Genomic DNA, 18,717 nt, shown 5'->3' with positions numbered 1-18,717 from the left:
AGGACTCTCCTAGGGTTGTGTGGTGTCTCACAGTGTATCACAACCTGTCAGAGATGTGTGGGGTCTTGCAGTGTGTCATGGACCCTGCCAGCGATGTTTGGTGTCTCACAGTGTGTCAGGACCCTGTCAGGAGTGTGTCAGTTCTCACAGTGTTTCAGGACCCTGTCAGTAGTGTGTCATTTCTCACGGTGTGTCAGGACCCTGTCAGGGTTGTGTGGGGTCTCACAGTGTGTCAGGACCCTGTCAGGGTTGTGTGGAGTCTCTGTTCAATGTATTCGGGTGGGATGGGGAGCGTAGGAAGATATTGGTTGATTAAATCGTTACTTCAGACATTGTGACAGTGTTAGAAATGATATTCTTAAATAATCAGAGAGTGAATCGGTTTTGTATTAGAAATGGGTGTGGGAATTTCACTGCTGTGTCTGTTCCTTCGGCAAACAACATGAAGAACAGTGAAGAACAAGTTTGCAGGCTAATTGCCGCAATCCCACAACCCTCGGTTTCTCTGTCCTAATTCCTATCTCTCACCTTTCCACAGTGTCCATCACACATCACATCAATTTCAGCTTCTGTGGACTGAGCTGAGGATTTTGTCCCCCAATCTCAACCTCACTAACACTGTCTCCTGATGGAATTCCCAGGATTATTGAGTTAGAAATTAAACTGGATAACGTTAGCAGTCTTTGCACTAAGGGTGAGTTGGATTCATATGCTGCTTTGGGGTTGAACAGAGCAGTTGGGTGTTACGTGATTTTCTCATTAAATGGATGCTCTCATTGTTATTACGTGATGAGGGCTGTTGCTGTGTAGCTGCAGGGGAAGGATTTCACTTTTCGGAGTGAAGAATTTCTGAGAATTTCACACCTCCAGATCGTCCTCTTCTCCACTCTGGCTCGAAGGAGGGACCTGTCGTTGTCGGAGTCAGAGAGGAGTGGTCCCTTTCAGAAAACTCCCCAACTCTCTGAGTTGTTCCTCATAATGTCCTGAGAAAGATATCCCTCGAGCAAATATTTTCCATGTGTCGCACTGTGCACTATGTCATGGTGCCACCACTTACCTGGTCAAATCCAGATGGTTCAACAACGACATGGCCCTACACAATATCAACCATTGGTGGAAACAGCGGTTTCTTCACTTACTTTTCAGTTCTCTGGGAATCTCCGGTACGGGTCGATGGACCGGAACACAACCTGTTCGGAATAAAACAATTTGAGGAATTAAAATGCATAACATTATAAAGTCAATTGTGATTGAATCCAAAATTAAATTCATCAGTGATGCTTTCTCACCATGCTCCTGTATTTCCTTCAGGATTTTGTCAAACTTTGGGACTCCAATCCTCATTTTCACAAAGGTTTCCCACATCACCCTCCGGGTGCGGGAGCCTTTCTCCATCACCAGGCTCAGGAGGAGTTTAGAACTGTCCGCCCGCTCTCCCTTATCAGCGAGATCAGAGATTTTCTGTGAAGAGTAACGGTGAAAATATTGGGGACTGAGAGATTCACACAGAGAATGAGAAGTAAATGATGTGCTCTGTAACGGGATCACACTGAGCAGTCACCCGGACGGGTGCTGATCCTGTCTGGACATGGACTGTACATTCTGAGTGCAGAGCACACGGAGGGACATTCACCGTGAACCTGGTCCACCAGTCAATGAGATCCTGGCTGGTCTGTGACCGCTTCATTGACGTGGCTCCAAATCCATAAATAATTCCTCACCGGATTTGACGGTGCAAAACAGAAATCAGAAAATAACCATCACAGATGAAGAAAGAAATCAGGAGGGTTTTTATAACAGAGTGAGCAGTCACAGAGAAGTTGCGGAAAAGATGGTCTGATTCATCTCCTCAGTCCGCCAGTGTCCAACATGACAGCGGATTTCTGGCTGACACCTGATGCCTTTCCTTTGCCTTTTCCAGTGGAGGTTTATTCAGTGATTACACATTACAACATGGCAGTATTCCCCGATCCACAGTGTTTACAGTTACAGATTGTAACACAATCATCTCCACCCAGAACAGATCACACTGGAGCTCCTGTGGCATCCAGTGTTAATGCCCCGGTTCTCACTGACATCCTGCCGTGACGCTGCACGGTCTTTTCAAAATGAAAATTCCTACAATATTTCCATTTAAACTCCTTTATTGCAACCTCATACAATTGTTCCCTGCTCCCCTCGCTCTGAGCATTGAGCCGCCACTGGAGTATTTACACCTCTTTCAATCATTCCTTCTGATTCACCGTTTTAAGAATTATATATATTTAGTTCTGATTTGTTTTTATGCTTTATTCTCCGATGAGTGAGAGTTCCAACACCCATCAGTCCTGTGATGTGTGAAAATTCAAACCCATTCTCCCTCCCACTCACCCGATGTTCCTCTCCGCTGAACTGATTCTCGGCCGTTAACGCCAGGCTCACTCCGTGCACCCCTCCTTCCATCGCCTGCTCCAGCCGGTCCCGGTAGAAGTCCGTCAACTGCAGGAGCTGGAAATCATTCCAGCTTGCCAGGAGCTCAGTGATCACTGTGAAGTACAATGGGAAAAATAAATATTCATTGACTCTATATTGGGCAGCAACTTTCCCTCTGGAACCTAAAAATCACTAAATAAAGTCCAATATATATATGGGGGGGGGGGGGAGGAGCGGGCTTGGGCAGGGGCATGGGTGGTCCCGGTCGGGGCAGGGTGTGGTTTTGAAGGGGTTATAGCTCCATCTGTTGAAGGCTGCTCTTTCGCGTATCTGTGAATATACCTCTCTGTTTTGAAAGAACTCTGCTTATTGCTGAGAATATAGTAACCCATCACCATCACTCTCCTGATACTGCCCATCACCACCGTTTTGCTCTGGGTTACTGTCTGCCTACCTGGTCAACCCCTTCCTCAGCAAATCTCTGGGATATCTGACAAAATGCTGGAGGAACTCAGCAGGCCAGGCAGCATCTATAGATGTCTTTAGTTGGGCGTAGGGAACAGACGCAAATGCATGACACCGCCACTGAAGTACTAGGGAGAGGACTCGGTGTATCAAGAAAGCAAGGGATGAAACGACGCTGGACAAGACAAGCCAAGGCAACAGGACTGGACGTGGGGGTAGGACGCGGGACTCCTGGGCTGGACACGCGACTCCTGGGCTGGATGAGGACATGAGGCTCAAACGTGGACGAGGACATGAGGGTCAGACTTGGGAGACATGAACGCGAAATACAGAGACCTGGTCGAGGGAGAGCAGGAATGCAGAATACAGAGTCAGAGCCCCTCCTTGGGAAGAGGACGTAGGGCCGGGACTCATACGCTGTTCACGATGAGACAGTTCCCAATGCTAGGTAGCGACAAATGTCCGGACCTATCTAGTGAAGGCTTGGACAAACAGAGACAGTTACAAACAACGAAAGGCGGTTCCTTATCTAGACACAGCAAGGCTCTTGTCTTGTTTCGTCGGTAGAACTTGAGAGCGAGAAAAGGTGAAAGGTTGCAGGCGAGGCTCCAGACTCAGGGTAACGTCAAAGACGGCCTGACTTACCCCACAGAGACAAGGACAGGATACTGACGAGACGAACCAGCAACCACTCTCGAACTCAGGGCCACTTATATTCCCAGATACAACACGGACAGCCAGAAGACCCGGAGTCCGGAGTCCACGGACTGGACCATGAACCGGATTGCGGACTTCACGGACCAGACCATGACAATGGATGAGAATAAACAATCAACGTTTCGGACCAAGGCCCTTCATCGGACTGGAAATGAGGGGACAGAAATTCTAGATATTGCCACATTACTTTCTCTTCCGTGTGATGCTGATCTAAAATGTCAAATGTTTATTCCTCTCCATGGATGCTGCCTGACCTGCTGAGTTCTGCCAATATTTTGTGTGTCTTTGTGTTGCCCAAAACTTCCAGCATCTGCAAGATGTCTTGTCTTCTGGAGTAACTCGCTATTTTAATGTGCATCACAATCTGTTAGAGGAGCAGGAGCAGACGGTAACTGTACTCCTTCCACGTGTGACTGTGTTTCCCGGAGATGTTAACTCTCTATTTCTCTCATCTCTCTGCTCATTTTTCACAAATGTTTTGTGAATTGTCGATATTGAATTAAACCCAGACGCAGAACCCTCAGAGTATGAATATTTATAAATTAAAATAATTCGGCAACATACCCGTGTCCTTTCCCGATGTTGACGCCACTGGAACTCCTCCACTGCTCGAACATTGAGCCATTTGAAGACAGGTGTGATCAGTTTTTGCTGCTCTGTAACAAACAAAAGTAACAGGAGGGTCAAACGTTAAATGAGGTTTAAAGCAGAACACTGTTTTGTTTTTAAACTGAGGCAAACACTTCCAAACATCTTGGGGCTGCTTCACTGAAGATTTGACACGTCCTGATCCACCTGCGCCCATCCACCCACAGTCACGCAATACCCATTACATGAATTGTACACCGTGTCGGGATTCTCCAGTCTATCTACCAGCTATACTGCAGTCAATTCCGTTTTAGGAACCAATCACGTGTCGTCGACCAGGATTGATTTGTCAACGGTAAGGCAAGGTGTTCTATTGTGGAGCAGCAGTGAACCATCTTATTGGCCTATCACAGTTCTCTTTGGGAACTAGACTTGATATGCATTTCTTTCTTTTTACAATATTTTTATTCAGAAGAAGAAATAAAAGATTTACAGAGTGCAACGCATCGATACATCTCAACATAACTTGTGTACATTCATATATTGTAATAAAATAAAATTGATCAAAATGTTATAGGATAACATATAAATGTATACCTCTCTGCAATCAAAGATTTAAAGATAGGTCATACATCATAAAAGAATTTTTTTATATATAAAAAAGTCAACCGCCTACCAACTACCAAAGAAAAAAGCTGATGGATGACAAAGGATAATTAGAAAAAAAAACATATTCACTTAAGAATAGAAGATAAAGATATACATAAAAGTCTGTGCACTGTTAAGTTTTATAAATTGGAAAAATAATTTAGGAAGGGTCCCCAAATATCATAAAAAGATTGTTTCCAATTTAAGACTGAGCAGCGAATCTTTTCTAAATTTAAATAAGACACAATATCACGTAGCCATTGAAGATATGTAGGAGGAGTATACTCCTTCCATTTAAGCAAGATTGCTCTTCTTGCTAAAAGAGAGGTAAAAACTAAAACCTGTAGGTTAGGAGTATTTAAAGTTATATCTTCATTTGCAATAATACCCAACAAGGCTCTAAGGGGATTTGGGTCAAATTGGACCCTAAAAAGTTGAGAGAGGTTATGAAATACTTCCCGCCAAAACTTTTCAATTGCAGGGCAAAACCAAAACATATGAATTAAAGAGGCATCAGCAGAGTTGCATTTATTACAAAGTGGAGAAACATTCGGGTAAAAACTGGAGAGCTTCTATTTAGAAATGTAAGCTCTATGAACCACTTTAAATTGTAGAAGAGAATGACGGGCACAGAAAGATGACTTATTAACCCGTTTAAGAATTTTATTCCATCTATCATCAGAGATCTGACAATTTAGGTCATCCTCCAAAGCTTTTTTTATTTTATCTAAGAAGTCTTGTCTAGAATCAATCAACAAGTTATAGATACAGGTAATAGAACCATTACCAAAAGGTTTTAAATTTAAAAGATCGTCCAGTAAATTTTTATCAGGACCTGTAGGAAAAGTAGCTAATGGGAAACGTAGAAAATCTCTAATTTGAAGGTATCTATAAAAATGTGATTTTGGGAGTGCAAATTAATTTGACAGTTGGTCAAAAGAAGCAAGAGATCCTGAGATAAACAGGTCCCAAAAACACTTCATACCTAATTCATCCCAATCTTTAAAGACTTTATCAGTCATGGAAGGGATACAAAAATAATTAAAGAGAATGGGAGATGATAATGAAAAATTCGCTAAACCAAAAAATTTTCTAAATTGAGACCAGATCCTTAAAGTATGCTTAACAATTATGTTATCTGTTGTTTTATTTGCTGAAAAAGAAGAGTATGATCCAAGAAGAGAGACAATAGAGGAATTTTTTGCAGAATTAACTTCTAAAGAGACCCATGGTGGGCAATCTTTACGATAAATATAATAGGACCAGAAAGTAATATTTCTTATATTGGCAGACCAATACTAAAACCTAAAATTGGGTTGGGCTAGTCCACCCATCTCTTTATTTCTTTGTAGGTAAACTTTTCTTAAACGAGCTTGTTTATTATTCCAAATATAAGAGGTTAAAATTGAATCTAAAGAATCAAAGTACGTCTTAGGAATAAAAATATGTAAGGCCTGAAAAAGATAAAAAAAATTAGGAAGAATCTTCATTTTAATCGAATTAATTCGGCCAATTAGGGATAAAGAAAGAGGAAACCATTTAGAAAGAGTCTTTTTCACATAATTCAATAAGGGGGTTTAAGTTTTCTTTGAATAAATTCTTGAAGTTTTTAGTAATTGTTACACCTAAATATGTAAATTGACTTGTAACAACTTTAAACGGAAATTTGGTATTTGATGACATTAGGTCATTTAAAGGAAACAGCTCGCTTTTATGTAGGTTCAGCTTATATCCTGAAAAAGAACTAAACTGGGAGATTAAAGAAAGAACCAAAGGTAAAGAAGTTTCAACATTAGAGATAAAAAGTAAAATATCATCAGCATATAACGAAATTTTATGAGACGTACCTTCCCTTAGTATACCAGAAATGTCCTTAGCTTCTCGAAGTGCTATTGCTAAGGGTTCTATAGCTAAAGCAAAAAGTAAAGGACTAAGAGGACACCCTTGTCCAGTTCCCCGCTGTAATTTAAAGGGCTTAGAAATTTGGGAGTTAGTAATAATTTGAGCGGTAGGAGACAAGTAGATTAATTTAACCCAACGAATAAAATTAGGCCCAAAATTAAACTTTTCTAAGGTCTTAAAAAGATAATTCCACTCAATCCTATCAAAGGCTTTTTCTGCATCTAAGGATAATATACACTCTGATATTTTTTGGGATGGTGAATATATCACATTCAATAACCGACGTATATTAAAATGTGAGTAACGATTTTTAATAAATCCTGTCTGGTCATGTGATATAATAGATGGTAGAATATTTTCAAGTCTTCGAGCTAAGATTTTGGCTAAAATTTTTGCATCAACATTTAGTAAAGAAATCGGTCTGTATGAAGAACATTCAGCTGGATTTTTTTTTTAAGAATAAGAGAAATAAAAGCTTCATAAAAAGATTCAGGGAGTTTACCTGATTTAAAGGACTCTGATATAACAGAGGATAAATAAGGTGTAAGTAATGTAGTGAAAGTTTTATAGAACTCCCCAGGAAAGCCATCAGGTCCGGGGGTCTTACCAGAATGTAAAGCACGTATAGCCTCAACCACTTCTTCATTGGAAATAGGCTGATCTAACTGTGTTAGACTATCAGCAGAGAATGTAGGAATGTTAATATTACTGAAAAGGCGTTCATATAGGTATCATCTGAAGAAGAGTCAGACTGATACAACTTAAGGTAAAAGTCTTTAAATACGTTGTTAATTTCAGAATGGTCGGATGTCTTAGTTCCATTATCTTTAAAAAATTCTATGATTTGACGATTAACTGTAAAAGATTTTAAGCGATTGGCTAATAAACTACCAGTTCTATCCCCGTGAATGTAAAATTGATTTATATCTCTCAACAGCTGTCGTTCAATTGGGTAAGTCAGCAGAAGATTATACTTCGATTGGATTTCAATACGCTTATTATATATACTTGGATCTTGAGACAGGGCATACTTTCGATCAAGATCTTTTAATATCGCTGCTAGGTCAGACCTTTCTTTGTCAGCTTTTTTCTTTCTATAGGTAGAATAAGAGATAATTTCTCCACGAAAATATGCTTTAAAAGTATCCCAGACTATATTACCAGCAGTATCTCCTTTAAAATTTTCTTTAAAGAAAAAAGTAATATGGTTTTCCAAAAACTTTTGAAATTTTTTATCCGATAACAATGATAAGTTAAAACGCTAACTTCTATTTGGTACAGAGTAAGCAGGTAATCTTGAAGCCAGAAGCACAGGTGCATGATCAGACAAAGCAATCTCCTTATAATCACAGGATTTTACCAGTGGAAGCAAGTTTCTATCTATAAAAAAATAATCAATCCAAGAGTACATATGATGAAGCTGAGATAAATATGAATATTCCTTTTCTTGGGGGTGTAAAAAACGCCACACGTCAAGAATACCACATTGAGATAAAAAAGGTTTAAAAAGTAAGACTGATTTATTAGTGACAGGGATTTTACTTGAAGAGCGGTGTAATATAGGGTCAAGCCAAAAATTAAAATCTCCACCCATCACTAAGGAATACAGATTCAAATCAGGCAGAAAAGAGAAAAGACGTTGAAAGAACAAGGAGTCATCTGTATTTGGAGCGTATACATTCGCAAATACGATTAGTTTATTCCAAAGACTACCCGAAACAATAACAAAGCACCCATTTGTATCAGAAATTACATTATGTTGAATAAAGGATAAATTCTGATCAAACAGGATAGAGACCACTCTCGATCTAGATTGAGAGGGTGAGTGAAAATGTATACCCTTCCATCCTTTGAAAGAATGTGAAATATCATCTTGACGAATATAGGTTTCTTGGAGAAAGATTATATGAGTTTTAAGTTTCCGGATATAAGAGAAAATCTTATTTCGTTTAACAGGGTTATTTAGACCTTTCACATTAAAACTGAGTATATTAATAAAAGAATCCGTCAAGTAACCTTTATTAATGTATAAAAGGAAATCACAGACATGTAGATAGTGAATAAGTAAAACAGTAAAAACATCCAATCAGCTTTATAGAAAAACCCATTTCCCCCCTCCCTCCCCCCAAAGAGAGAAATCAGCCAAGAGAGGCTGAAGACTAATTCTAACGTTCCCAACCCAAAACTCCGGTGGCTCCAAAATATATATATATATATAGCTGCGCCGAATAAACGGTTGTAAATATATATATACAAAAAAAATATCAAAGTAAATAAGTTTGTTAATTACGATTTTAAAAAAAAACATGGGAAAATATAAGAATTAGTCACGGTAAAAAAGCAAAGACAGATAAAGAAAATCAAATATGGAAAATCAATAAGTAAAACAACATATACTCGCGGGTACAAAAAACAGTAAAGAAACAAATAGAAGATAATTAAAAAGGGAAGCAGTTTAGATAGCTTCCTACATAACACTGAGAGAATATAACGTATTGTTTAAAATGAGCTGCGAAAAGCAGCTAAAGAGAAAATGGATGCTGTCTGCCTGCATATTTTGCATAGTTTGAAAGATAACAAGGCGCCAGCTACTTAGTCAAACAAGTGATTAAGACTTTGTAAAACCAAGAAAACTTGTTATCAACAAAAGGCCAATTACTTGATTGAACACCTGAAATTAAAACATTTAACATAAAACAACTCAAAGTTGAATTTAAGGATGGAGACTTTGTAAAAATTTCTTAGCTTCTTCAGGCTTCGAAAACCAAGAGACCTTATTATCAGAAGTAGTAACCTTAAGTTTACACGGATCTCTGAGAGAAAGGCGACAGTCAAGCTTAAAAAGATCAGACATAACCTCTTTAAAAGCCTATCTAGCTCTTAGAACTTCCGGTGGATAATCTTGAACGATCTGAAACTGTTGATCACGAAATTGTAATATACGTTTCTTCCTTGATTCAAGAAGGATCTGTTCTTTAATCTGATAGTCATAAAAGCGAATGATAATAGAGCGAGGCTTGGCAGGGTTCCAATTACGGGGAGTGACTCGGTGAACGCGCTTAAATTTTGGTAGTTCCGATAATATATCGGGGAATAAATCTTTCAGCATTTGAGCACAAAAATCGATAGGCTGATTACCCTCCAGTTTTCCAGGAAGCACAAGAATTCTGATATTGCACCTTCGGTTCCTAGTCTCCAAGTCTGTAGGTTTCTTCAGTAACGCATCGTACTTTTTAAGTTGTTCCTTAGAAATTCTGTTGAAACCTTCGATATCCTTCTGCAACACCGGCAGAGATTCTTCGTGTAGCTTAATACGAATTTCGTGGTCATTCACAGTCTGCTGTATACTTCTAAGTTTCTGACTAAGCGTTTTCAGTTCAGATTTAACCAGGTCGATGGAATTCTGTAACAAATCAAACTTGGATTCCAAGTCATCCAGTTTATTCAATTTTTCGAGTTTCTCTGATATTTGTTGAATCATTTCAGTCAAAGTCTCTAGTCTCTTTTTTGACAGCTTTCTACTCATGGTGCTCTCACCGAGATAGGTTTAAACAGCAAAGTAAGCAAATAATTTCGGAGCACGTAGCTAGTGCAACCTACTCCATTACAGCCACCGGAAGTCTCCCGATCAACATTTCTGATCTGGCTATTGTTCACGATTGCACTTAATAAAAAAAAGAAAGATGGGTTGAGCAGACAGCTTTGGTCCTCATACCACTGGTGGCGCTATGGTGAGTAATGGCCAACTGTTATAGCAGTGTGGGTTGAAACATTTCTGCTGACCAATGTGACATCTATTCCTCTCGTCACTGAATTGTACAGATTTCTCAGTCCCGCCTGATCCTCATGGTCTCCTTTCAGTTTAACATCGCCTGGCATTGACACCTGTGGTAATATATGGTTTGATTCTATGTAGAAACACTCTGACATCCTGAACAATGCAATGTCACACATAGCATCGTGACATCTTGTCCTGAACCACTACACCTTCTCCGGCAGGATTTTAAGATCAATATTATCACCTAAACTCCGATCAAAGTACCTTTGAGCATATCACCTGGCCGTTATCAGATAGTTACATGACACCTTATTAAACACAATGTAGAACCGTCATGCATTCAAAACAGCAAGTTGGCAAAAATTCCTTAACGTAACTAAAACAAAATGCTGGAATTACTCAATAAAAGAGACAGTACGTTCATATTTCAGGTGGAAGACCCTGTATCCGAGCAGAGCTTGCGTGTATGAGCCATGTATTCCGCATTTCCTATTTATGATTTGTTTTTGTTTCTCAATCTGTTGCACAATGCTCCATGCTCTCCCATTCACTGTACCAGTCCCACCGTGGTTTGACTGTCCAAATGCACCATCTCACACTTGCCCAATTTTGAAAACCATTTGCCATTCCTCAGCCCATCTCCATAACTGAAGAAGATCCCTTTGAAATTCATGGTAACCTGTTGCAATATCAACGAGACTGCCGGATTCATTATCAAACTTGCTGACCTTTCATGAACAAATCAATTGAATGAATAGTGAATTACAGAGTTCTCGACACTGACACCCACATCCCACTCGTCACAGTCCTCCATTCGCTAAAACCATCTTCAGTCATCACGCTCTGCTTCTTTTCATCGAGTCCGGGGTGAATCCACCTCACCAGCTCCCCGTGAATCCCACGTGACCGAACTTTCCCAATCAGCTGCCATGTGGGATCTTGTTAAAGGCTTTACCAAAGTCCTTATAGACAACATCACAGCTCAAAGTCATCTAACTCCCCAGTAAACTCTTAAATAATCTCCAAAGTACATAAGTAGATATGATGTCCCACTGTGTGGTGCAGACGACAATTTCCCCACAACCAATGTCCAACCGCCCGAGACTTCAGCTTCACTGCAGATTGAGGAAATTCCGATCCTAGCTGTAAACTGAATCTGAATCTGAATCTGAATTACCAACCTGGATCGTTGACTGTTCGTTTCCACGGATGCTGCCCGACTTGCTGAGTTCCTCCAGCGTGTTGTACGTGTTGCTCTGACCCCAGCATCTGCAGAGTATTTTGTGTTTATTATGACGACTGCTCTCCTATCTCAGCCACATGTTTCTTCTCGATTCATTCGTTCTGCTGATCTCTGTTTCCCTCCAGGAAACAGGCTGGTGAATCTCTAAAATAAATACTCTCTAACCTCTTTGTTAATCCTCTATAGAACTAAATTCCATCTTCTACTGCCCCGTATTGCCACAACAATTCATGTTCCACACCTGTTACTATTTCCAACTCCCCACCTCCCCCATCACCTGTATCCACCTCCAATTCCCTAGTTCTTGCCCCGTCCCCAACTCTTACTAGTTTTCTCTGACTTTTTCCCGTCTGCTCTCAGCCCAGAGGGAGTGTCTCAGACCAAAATTTGACGGTCCATTTCCCTCCACAGATGCTGCCCAACCCACTGAGTTCCTCCAACAGTTTGCTCTTTGGTCTGTATAACCGACGTTATTATGGGGAGCTGGATTTTACACCATATTCCAGGTACAATCTCAACAAAGCCCAAATATTCAACACTCCTTGGAGCTCTGGTGGTCTTTTACCCTGGTGATGTAGGAAGCAGAACTAAGTGAAAAAGGAAATAAGGAACTCAACCTCACATGCTCTGAGTTTCATTATGACAAAGATGAATACTGAGCTCTCAGCCATTTTGTAATGGGGAAGCTAAAATTCCGATGGCTGTTTTAACCCTATCTCGAGGTGCATGTAGTAAATATATTGATAGTTCCATCTCTACAGAACTTCAAGCAGTGCAGAAGCTGATCCAAAATCAAAACACATTGTTGGATGCGGCCTCTCGGTTCCAAATGTCAACTGTGGGAAATTTACAACGGGCATCACACAATGCATTGTTGTGATAACCATGATGTTCCCTTATTTGTTCAATTAAGTGGATAAAATTTTCATCATATTCCTGTGTCTGCAAATATCTTCTAACTGCGATCATCCCCCGGCATTGATACAGGTGAAATTCTGCTACTGGGCAGAATGATGGAAGGGAAGCTCCCCAGATACAACTGAATGCATTGAGATTGTGACCTCAGGTTCCAGACTCCCCTACTGTTGAAAACATCTTGTCCCCATCGACTCTATCCAGAAGACAGGATTCCACTGAGGTTCCTGTTCCCAGAGTCACCATCCCTCCACCGATAATAGGGCCAGAGACTTATCTAACTTCCGTTAATGCCCCTCCTCCCCTTCTTACCCCATCTCTGATATATAGATTCTCCCCTCCCTTTTTTTCTTTCTCTCTCTGTTCTCCATCTCCTTCTGGTGCTCTCGTCCCCCTTTCTTTCTCCCTAGGCCTCCCGTACCATGATCCTTTCTCTTCTCTAGCTCTGTATCCCTTTTGCCTATCACCTTTCTGGCTCTCATCTTCACCTCACCCCCTCCGGTCTTCTCCTATCATTTCGCATTTTCCCTTCGCCCCTACTTTCAAATCTCTTACTATCTTTCCTTTCAGTTAATCCTGACGAAGGGTCTCGGCGCGAAACGTCGACAGCGCTTCTCCCTATAGATGCTGCCTGGCCTGCTGTGTTCCACCAGTATTTTGTGTGTGTTGCTTGAATTTCCTGCAGCTGCAGATTTCCTCGTGTATTCCTCATACACAAAGTTTTTCATTCCAGAATCACTCTTGTGAACTTTGTAAACAACAACTGTAATGAACACATTCTCACGAATAGCAGATAATGTGGTAGGAGGATAAATTACTGAGAAAACCTGTTATTTCCTCCCCGCCCCGCTAACAGTTACAAAATAACATCTGTCGTTCAGCATGCTCATCTACGCATGAAGCCGTAAGAGATGGGAGAGATCTTCAATGACATCTCAGTGCCTGTGTTTACTTGGGAGACAGATAGAGACTATAGAAATGACGAAAGCCAGTCAGGTCACGGATTGTGTACGGATAACACAACAGGAGTTTGCTGCCTTGAGGAGAATTAGGATGGATAAATCCCCAGGGCCTGACAAGGTCTCCCTCGGACCCTGTGACAGGCCGGTGCAGGAGGCCTGGCAGACACGGATGTAGCTGTCATTTAAGGAACTGAGTTACAGGGGCAGGTTGAACAGATTAGAAATTGATAACCTAGAGCACATGAGAATCAGGAGGGATGCTCGCAGGGGTTCCGAACCATTTTCTGCTATGCTCAACGGTGGGGACAGCGAACATCAAGTTGGTTACCCCTCCTAGAGCACACAAACCTATAATGGTATAAATAGGGTGAATGCATGTAGGCTATTGTCTTCGGGATGGGTGAGAGCGTGGATTTGGGCCGAAATTTTAAATATTTAAGGGTAATTTGATGGGGAGCTTCACTGAGAGGCAGTGATCTGTGAGCGATAAACATTTGCAACAGTCCTTGCAGCTCTGGTGGCTTGTTACCCTGGAAACGGAGGAAGTGGCTCACGAAATTTAACCGAAAAAGGAAATAACAAACTCAGCATCAGATGTGCGTTTCATCGTGACAAAGATTAACACTGCAGCCATTTTGTAACGGTGAAACAAAAATTGTAAAGGCAGTTTTTAAGCTGCCGCCTGTTGTATTCAATTTAACCTCTGGTAGTTCTAGCTAATTAAAAAAAAAACAATCCTGGAATAGATGGAAGACAAAACTTCACAATTGAGACAATGTTTAGTAGCGAGATTGCTGATATATATAATTAAGGTGGTGGGATGCAAGCTGGACAGATGTTGAACAAGATGGGCAGGGAATAAGCAGATAAAACCGGGAGTGAGATGGAATCAAGGGCAATGTCTGATGGTCCTCCAGCAATGCACAGATACTGAAATAATAGTACACACTGCTAGATAACAGATTCCAATATAACAAAGCCAGAACAAACAATAAAAATTGTGATATATGTCCTTTTCCACTCTACAAGCTTTATCAATGCTCCACAGAAAGTATCCCATCCCGATGCTTCACATCTACATACGGCCAGTGCACTTCGTTTAAATGAATGAAACAACAGAGAACAGTGGACACAGCTGAGCACATCATAGAAGCCAAACTCCCCTCCATCGACTCTGTCTATATGCCCTGCTGCCTCAGTAAAGCAGCCAACATAATGGAAAATCCCCTTCACTTCTCAGTCTCCGATTGGGTCGAAAATAAAATAAAACAGAAACGTAACACCAGGCTCAAGGGCAGTTTCCGTTCTGCTGTTATAAGCGAATTGAATGTTCCCCAGTGTGATGAGATGGACTGCTGACCTCACAGTCTAACTAGATGTGACTTTGCACCATATATCTACCTGTACTGTACTTTCTCTGTGACCATAATGATCTGTTACACTCTGTTATTGTTTTACCTTATATCACCTCGATGTACTGTTGTAATGCTTGACCTATGTGGGTGATGGCAAAGACAGGATTTTCACTGTACCTCGGTTCATATAAAAAAACAGATTCCCCATTTCAATCGTGTGGGAATATTAGACAGCCTGGGCTGCTCCTTTGGAAATTCCGGAGGGAGTGTACACATTTCCGAGAAACCCAGATAAATGAAAAAGACCTAATTCTCGCATTAATAGGGCCAGATATCGGGAAACACTGTCAGCATTTCGGCAAGTTGTGGTAATGGAAAGAAGATGGAAATAAACTTCCCAATCCCCCGAGAGGACGTGAGAGATCTGGATCTCACTGTCCCGTCTGAACGGGGAAAGATGGAACTACTCATACACGTGGAGGAGTGTCCCGAGGGTGCGATTACTCTGTTTAACCCTCGAGTCTGCAAGAACACAACGGGACGAACGGCCGCTTCCAGTGTGCTTTAAAACCATTATCGACCCCAGGCATTGATCCAGGTGAAGTTTGGATCGGCTACCGGGCCGGGTGATGGAGGTAACGTTCCCCAGGTACAACTGAGTGGATGGATTTAGTCCGGGCATCACCACCTCATCCCGCTCCTGGGACCCGAGCAACAGAGGCTGAGCGGCGGCTCATCTCTCCGGCGGTTCGGTGTGAAGGTCCCACAACCCGGACCACCCCCTGCAGGTTGTGTCCAGGAAGCGGGACGCGGCCGCCCGTTCGGGGAAGTTAACGGGACTCACTGAACAACATCAGGTCTCCCCCCAGAAGCTGTCGGTCCCGTTCCCTCTCAGGTCTGGCCTCAATGCTTACCGATGGAAACTTGATCAATTTGCCCCGCAGACAGTGATCCGACCCACGGCTCCCCGCCAGCGTTCTGCTTCAACACAGAAAGGAAAGAAAACCACCACCCATCCGGGGACTGTGAGAGCGGGGGCCCCGGGCTTCGGAAGTGAAAACCCGCAGATGCTTCAGATCTGCGTTTGAAATGGGAGCGAGAAGTTGATCACGTGATGAGGGAGGTTCTACCACCTGAACCGGTCTCACACGCTGCCCGACCTACCTGCCGGATTTTACACGTCATTTCATATTTACACTAGCTACATTTATAGTTTTTCCCTCAGTTGCTTCGCCGTCCCCTCAGCTCCACCTTCTGGTTCTCAGAGTTACAGGTTCGATTCTCATCCCGGTCCCATAGACAATTCAGTCTGAAACTAGAATTGTGCTGTTTTCATGCAAATCAGTTCTATATTTACAAACACAAATTCCTATTAACATTCCTACAGGACTTCACTGGAACACTGAAACATCAAGTGAGAAACAGCAAGAGCTGGCCATCCAGTCCCTCTAACCATCTACAAGATAACGGCTGCTCTCCGATTTCAGCCACATCTTCCTGCCTGATCACCATTTCCTCGATCCCTTCGGTCTCCACATATCTGCCGGCCTCTGTTTTATGTGAAGATGATCATTGATCTTCATCGTCCTCCAGGAATCAGTCTGGTGAATCTCTAAAATAAATACTCTCTAACCACATAGATAATCCTCCATGGAATTAAATACCATCTTCCGCAACCCCGTCTTGCCCCGACTACTCTCATTCCACACCTGTCACTATTTCCACCTTCCCACCTCCCCCCTCATTTGGACCCACCTCTCACTCCCCACCTCTTGCCCCGTACCCACCCCTCACCTCTTTTCTAAGATCATTTTCCATGTACTCTCAGTCCAGCGGGAGGTTCTCGGCCCGAAATGTTGACGGTCCATTTCCCTGCACTGATGCTGCCCAGGTGTTGCCTCACCTGGAAGGACTGTTTTGGCCTCTGAATGGAGATGAGAGAGGATGGGTACGGGTAGGTGTAGCACTTAGGCCGTATGCAGGGATAAGTATGTGGATGAGGATCAGTGAGCAGGGATGAATGAACAAGGGGATTGTGGAGGGAGTAATCCCCGTTGAACCCTGTTTGTGACGTCCTAAACAGATTTGCATAAATCCCATCCCTACATTCATTAGTTATCTCTTTATTCCAACATAAACATCATATATTCCATACAGTGACTGCTCACGGCATCCGGGCCTCCACACCGGCTCCTGAGGCCACTGAGGGGCGGTGACCAGAGAGCGATAAAAATGTTCAACACTCTGTAGCTCTGCTGGGCTGTTACCCTGGTGATGGAGGAAGTGGCTCAGCAGAACTAACTGAAAATAGGAACTAACAGACTCGATCTCACACTCCCTGAGTTTCATTATGACAAAGATGAATACTGAGCTCTCAGCCATTTTGTAAGGGGGAAGGTAAAATTCTAATGGCTGTTTTAATTCTGTCTCGAGGTGCCTCCAGTAAATCTGTTAGTAGTTTCATCTCTACAGAACTTCCAGAGGCGCAGAAGCTGTTCCAAAATGAAAGCTTGCGGCCTGTCTGTTTCAAATGTCAACTATAGGATACTTACAAAGGACATCACATTGTGGTGATAATCATTAAGTGTCTTTCTTTGTTCAATTAAGTAGTTAAAAATTCCATTATATTCTTGTGTCTGCGAATAACCTATAACTACGATCAACCCCGGCATTGATACAGGTGATATTCAGATCCTGCTACTGGACAGAAGAATGGAAGAGAAGGTCCCCAGATATAAATAAATAGATTGAGATTGTGATCTCTGATCGTAGACTCTCCTACTGCTGGAAATATCTTGTCCCTGTCACTCTATCCAGTCCTCAGAATTTCATTGACATTTCTGTTCCCAAGTCACCACCCCTCCATTGAGAAAAGGTCCAGAGACACCAACTTTCCCTCAAACGTAAAACTTTTCATTCCAGAATAATTCTTGTGAAATTTGTAACCAATAACTCTAATGATCACATTTCCACGAATAATAGACAAGTTGGTGGCAGGATAAATTATGGAGAGAAACTGTGTTTTCCTTACTGCCCTGTTAACTTTCACAAGATATCTCCCGATGTTCAGTGTGCCTATCTATGCATGGAGCCGAAAGAGATAGGAGAGATTTTCAACAAATTCTGTGTGCCTGTGTTTCCTTGGGAGACAGGAAGGGACTGTGGAAATGATGAAAGCCGGACAGATCATGGATTGTGCACGGATTACACAACAGGTGCTTGCTGTCTTGAGGTGAATTAGGACGGATAAACCCCCGGAACAGGGTAGAGACTGCAGGAGCCCTGCCGGACACGGATGATGCTGGTATTTGAGGAGTAGAGTTTCAGGGGTAGGTTGAACAGGTGAGAAGTTGATTCTCTGAAGCACAGGGGAATGAGGGGAGTTGCTAGCAGGGGTTCCCGAACATTTTAATACCGTGGACCCTTAACAGACGGGCGGGACTGTGGACCCCAGGTTGGGAACCCCTGCTAGAGGTAAACAAAACTATGATTGTAGAAATAGGGTGAATACTTTTTGCTCCTAATGTTCGGTGTGCTCATGCCGTTCGGGCAAAAAGTGGAATATTTAAGGGGAATCGGACTAGGAACTATCTCACTCAGAGGGTGACACGAATGCGGATGCCGGTATCAAATGTGGTATAGAGGAGAAGTTTGTATGGGTACATGGATGAGGAAGTTATTGAGGGATATGGTCTGGGTGCAAGTGGATGGGTCCAGGCAGAGGAAGGCACA

The 18,717-nt window shown here is 42.2% G+C and overlaps 1 protein-coding gene across 1 annotated transcript in view; it reads right to left on the bottom strand.

Annotated features, from left to right (window-relative positions):
• LOC140721232 (NACHT, LRR and PYD domains-containing protein 3-like) overlaps window positions 1-16,004 on the bottom strand; it is a 31,462-nt gene extending 15,458 nt beyond the window's left edge. The window contains exons 1-5 of the mRNA XM_073036084.1: window positions 15,900-16,004; window positions 4,159-4,250; window positions 2,371-2,525; window positions 1,290-1,461; window positions 1,140-1,190 (exon numbers count right to left, since the gene is read on the bottom strand). Of these exons, the coding sequence (XP_072892185.1) occupies window positions 1,140-1,190; window positions 1,290-1,461; window positions 2,371-2,525; window positions 4,159-4,219 (439 nt within the window). The 5' untranslated portion in view covers window positions 4,220-4,250; window positions 15,900-16,004. The remainder of the gene's footprint in view (window positions 1-1,139; window positions 1,191-1,289; window positions 1,462-2,370; window positions 2,526-4,158; window positions 4,251-15,899) is intronic.
• Window positions 16,005-18,717: the final 2,713 nt, after the last annotated feature.

Source organism: Hemitrygon akajei, unplaced genomic scaffold (genome assembly GCF_048418815.1).
Source record: "Hemitrygon akajei unplaced genomic scaffold, sHemAka1.3 Scf000053, whole genome shotgun sequence".
Taxonomy (NCBI): Eukaryota; Metazoa; Chordata; class Chondrichthyes; order Myliobatiformes; family Dasyatidae; genus Hemitrygon; species Hemitrygon akajei.
This window is presented reverse-complemented; position numbering and strand designations above follow the sequence as displayed.